Here is a 4,929-nt window from a genome sequence, read left to right as displayed (position 1 = left end):
TACATTCATACATATTATCATGATTTTTAACAACATTTATAATAACATTCACAATCTTAATTATTCGTTGTTTTTATGATAAATATATTTTTCTATTAAAAATTTACATTTTATAAATATAATTTTTATTTATGAATATATTATAAGTTGAATTTATTTGTGTAATTATTATGTTTATTTATATTTTGATTTCTCTTAAAATATTCACTCCACTATTGAATTACATATTTTTCATTAAATAGTTTATTACTCACTTAAAAATTATATTTTACTTTAATAAACTTAAAATGAAAGTTTTACTTTTAAGCTAAATAAGATGAAAGTTTTATTTTAAAACTAAATAAGATGAAAGTTTTATTTTTAAGCTAAATAAGATGAAAATCTTATTTTTAAGCAATATAAGATGAACATTTTATTTTTAAGCTAAATAAGATGAAAGTTTAATTTTAAAGTTAAATAAGATGAACGTTTAAATTAAAAAACATACGGCACAATCATGGAAATGCACACACAAAAATATTTAAGCTAAATAAGATGAAAATTTTATTTTTAAGAATGAATAACTAAAGCTTGCAAAGAAATGTAAAAAAAACACTAAATAAGGTGAGGATATTTTTGTAAACAGACAACTTATTCTCAAAATTATACAATGAATATTAGTTTGAATTTGACAAACCAAACAAGCAATAAAAACTAATCCCAGCATAACTAGTATTCAAACCAAACGACCCCTTAAACTTGTATAAAATTGAACAAGTACACACATGTGTCCTACATGGCAATATACACGTAGGACGCCATGTAGGACACGAAATTGCCATGTAGGGGTTCCATGCAGGATGAATGTGTCAATTTGTTCAATTTTATACAAGTTTAGGTGCCTACTTGTACATACTTAAAATTAAAGGTCATAGTTGTCAACTGACGCCAAGTTATTGAGAATAGTCTTGTCAGCTACAAGCACATTATTTATTATTTCATATCAAACCAAGAATACCCTGATATGCAAAAAAAAAAAAAAAAAACACTAATCATTAAGCTCCATAGACAATTCATGAACAATGACAATGATTGAATTAAAAGAAAAGAAGAGAAAAACTAACAAATGTGTCAAGTTTTCCTCGATAAATTACTGTACGTCTTTGGTTGTAAGTGATTGTAACCCTATGTGTGTCCGCATGAAGTTTTCACCTCTTAGGTCGCGATGACTAGATTCTCAACCTTTTTGGCCTCCCCGGTCTAATCTTCCCCGTAGGTGGTAGAACTACTTCTTCTAAGACCTCTCTAGGAATGTCCCAAGTGCTTTCATTGGGAACTGGATACGTACATATGTCATACGTTTTCAGCAAGTGATCCTTGTTGTAGTAAACAGAACAGTATTGATATGCATCCATGCTTTTGAACGTTATAACTGCCAGAGCGTGTGGACACGGCATTTCATCTATTTGAAACCTTATGCAAGTGCAAGTTCTCTCTCTCAGGTTCACCACAAATTGTTTTTCATCGTCAACAACACTGTATACGTAATCAGAGGAAGGCATCACCTACATTTTGGAAAAACATGCTCAGTAATATACTACATATATACATTGTATACAATACATATACACTATTTATCATACTTTTATGAAGTATTTCAAATTTCATTTTTTGGCATGAAAAAAAACATGGTAATGGCATCTTACCGTCATCCTCTCAGATGTAGTGTAATTTTCCTTCATGATTTCTTCATACTTTTTGCCCAGCTCTGTGGATGTCTCTACTGCATTTATCTTGTTCGCATAGTGCCAATCTTGAACCAACTTCGTCATGTATTCCAGCAAATGCAGTATTGGTAAATCTCTTGCATGATTGTTCACTGTATTCATCGACTCCACAATGTTTGAAGTCATAATCGTGGTCCCGTTGACTTTGGAATGCACTCTAGACCATCTATGATATCCAACATACAAGCATTCTCCGACCCTCTTATCAATATTATTTATCGCAACCATATGGCGCTCAAATTCTTCAATCGTATATGCTCTGGCCGATGCGAAGAACAGTTCCTTGACAGGTGTATGAATTTTTGTGTACCTCGTCTTTATGTTGTTCCACAAATGGAACATACATATACAGTGAAGCACTTCTGGATACACAATCGAGGTCGCTTTTGAGATGCTTTCATGCATGTCCGATACTATGCACATCCCTTCCTTAGCACCATAAGCGTCCCTGAACCTTTCGAAGAACCACTTCCAAGATGCATCATTCTCCGAATCAACCACGCTGTATGCGAGCAAAAATATTCTACCTGTTTAAGTCAATCAAAATACTTGTATAAAACATCTTTAGAGTAAATCAACAGTGTCAAATACACAACAGGTATAATATTGCAACGATGATGTTAAATAGCAGGCACACAATCCATTTTTTGAATTAAAATATTTTTGTTACATATGTACAATTTATTTAGAATGGAAACAGCCTCTGGCAGAAATGCAAGGTAAGACTGCATGCGATAGACCCTTGTGGTTGGGCCCTTCTCCGGACCTTGCACATAGCGGGAGCTTTAGTGCACTGGCTGCCCTTCTTCTTCTTTTTTACAGATGATATACACTGCATATGTATTGATTATATAACACACGTATACCCTAGGTATTTTTCAAATATAACAAATTAAATGTGCAACTTCAATGATTTATAAATGTTCTCATTTTTTATTTTAACTCACCCGCTGCATCTTGTGTGTAAGCCATGATTAAAATCCCCCTGTGTGCTGATTCTAGCAAGCTCGCATTAACTATCACAATAGGCTTGCAATATTTCCATCCCTTAATTGACGCATCCAACGATACAAAAACATACAAAAAGGAGCCACCTTCTGATTTTTGTAGTCTTGCTATGGATCCAGGGTTTGTATGCATCAATATGTACAGGTAGCTCGGCAGCTTCACATATGATTCGATTTTGTTCCCTCTCAACATTTTAAGAGCCTTTTGCTTCGATCTCCAAGCCCTCATATAGGTCAAATCCACACCGTAATCTTTTTTCATGTCACGTATTATATCTGCTGGAGAATATACAGATTCCGAGTCAGCATACTTGTTCCTAATCATACCTCCAATGATCCCCGCAGAAGAGAGACGTGAATGTAATCTTTCCTCTATCGAGCACGTGTGAACATCATTGAACATTCTTATTTTGAAAAGCTTTGACTTGTGCAGGCTTGAAGACTTAAAACACCAGGAACAATTTTCTTCCGGGCATAAAAGACAATAACTGTTGGTAATATATATACATATACACTATCAATATTCAATTTAAAATCATCAAATGCACTCGAGATAAAAATATATACAATATATATATCATGCAATACCTGGTGCTACTCGACCTTTCGACTCTAAACTGAAAGTTATTTCGGATAGCATAATGCCTCATAACATTGACGATGGTCTCTTTGTCTAGGTACAATTGACCCTCTTCAACATCTTGATGCCGTGGATTGTCTATTAATACTATACCTCTATCATCATCTTGTATACCATTCCAATCCTCCCCATGAACAGAACTTATCGGCTCAACAATATCTACGTTGTTTATAATACCTTCCTCATCACCTCGTACGCCATTAGAATCCTCCCCATGAACAGAATTCATCATTTCAACGGTATCTTGGTTGTTCATTATACCTTTATCATCACTCTGTATACCATCACAATCCTTTCCACGAACAGGACTTATCATCTCAACGGCATCAGGCAAGTATATATCAGGTCTATTTTCACTCTGTATACCATCAGATGAAACAGTAGCAGGGTTCACATTTGAGCAACTTCCAGCAGTACACTTATCCTTAAACGTTACGCAAAGCGGATACATTGTGAATTCTGCATTCATCCTTTTCAGTTCAATATACACTCTAACACTCATATCACTGTTTACCGTCATAGGTGGATACCCATCCTTCACTATGTACTTAATATCTATCAAATTGGTATCCAAATCCTTCTCAAGCTGATTCGCTATAACGCAAACTAATTCTTCAAAATTGCATCCAGAAGTAACCAAAACACCATTAACAGAAAAATTCACAAAACTATTATCACTTTCCCATACTCCATTGTGCTTTATAAAAATAGGTACATTTTCCATGGTTTCTGAAAAAAAAAAAAAACCCACATTATAATCACAATCGAATATTACAACAAATGCAATACAACATGACGATTGGCGAGAATATTATAGATCGAGTCGTTCGAAATCCTAAAGTTGAAACCCTAAGTCAAAAAAAATTCTATCATATCAAATTTGTTACATTATAATACGATTTAACGCATGAAATTACCTGGAGTGGATTAATCGAATACCCAAAATTCTAACTTAGAGAGATTTTACTGCAGAAATGTTTGACTAAAACTGAATTTGATCAGAGAGAATTGGAGTTTAGGGATCATTTGAGAGAATTGGATCTTTGGCCGCATTATGATGAATGTGTTTTGAGAGGTGAAAGGGTTTTTTTTAATAGTATTTGCTTATTGAGATTCTGGAATAATTGTGGGATTCTGTTGGATTTTGGATATTTGGTGGGTCACGTGTGCAGATCCCACTTTCATTTTCTTCTTCTTTTGGCCTTTTTTTGCTTGTTTTTTTGTCCCTTTCTTATAAGGGTATTTTAAGATTAAAAAATGGGAAAAGGGTCAAAAATACCCAATAACTTTGGTTTATTAGTTGATTATACCCTTGCCGTTACCAATTTCACCATTTATACCCCTCAATTAACGGAAATCCCCAAGTTGACTCAAATTAACCAATTTTACTTAAATTACCCAATTCTAACCCGATCCGACCCGAACCACCAAATAATATAAACCCATTTTTGTTCATCTTCAACTTTAAAATTAATTAAAAAAAAAAAAGTCCAACATAATAACAAATTAACAAGCA

The 4,929-nt window shown here is 33.6% G+C and overlaps 1 protein-coding gene across 1 annotated transcript; it reads right to left on the bottom strand.

Moving 5' to 3' along the window:
* Positions 1–1,208: 1,208 nt before the first annotated feature.
* On the bottom strand, positions 1,209–4,137 carry LOC125828890 (uncharacterized). Its single transcript, XM_049508206.1, has 4 exons — positions 3,362–4,137; positions 2,714–3,261; positions 1,686–2,293; positions 1,209–1,544 (listed from the first exon to the last, which is right to left on the bottom strand). The coding sequence occupies exons 1-4, from the start codon at positions 4,135–4,137 to the stop codon at positions 1,209–1,211; spliced, it is 2,268 nt and encodes a 755-aa protein (XP_049364163.1).
* Between the last annotated feature and the right edge of the window lie 792 nt (positions 4,138–4,929).

Source organism: Solanum verrucosum, unplaced genomic scaffold (assembly GCF_900185275.1).
Source record: "Solanum verrucosum unplaced genomic scaffold, falcon-dt-bn FXZP01000067.1, whole genome shotgun sequence".
NCBI classification, from domain to species: Eukaryota; Viridiplantae; Streptophyta; class Magnoliopsida; order Solanales; family Solanaceae; genus Solanum; species Solanum verrucosum.
The sequence above is the reverse complement of the archived record's forward strand: the minus strand, read 5'-3'. Positions and strand labels throughout refer to the sequence as shown.

Bases quoted from the DNA above. Each gene is read 5' to 3' on its own strand.
- LOC125828890 (XM_049508206.1), bottom strand. From the start codon at position 4,137: ATGGAAAATGTACCTATTTTTATAAAGCACAATGGAGTATGGGAAAGT. The intron at 2,294-2,713 runs GTGAGTTAAAAT...TGACTTAAACAG, and splicing joins TTACACACAAGATGCAGCGG to GTAGAATATTTTTGCTCGCA. The intron at 1,545-1,685 runs GTAAGATGCCAT...TCCAAAATGTAG, and splicing joins CTACATCTGAGAGGATGACG to GTGATGCCTTCCTCTGATTA.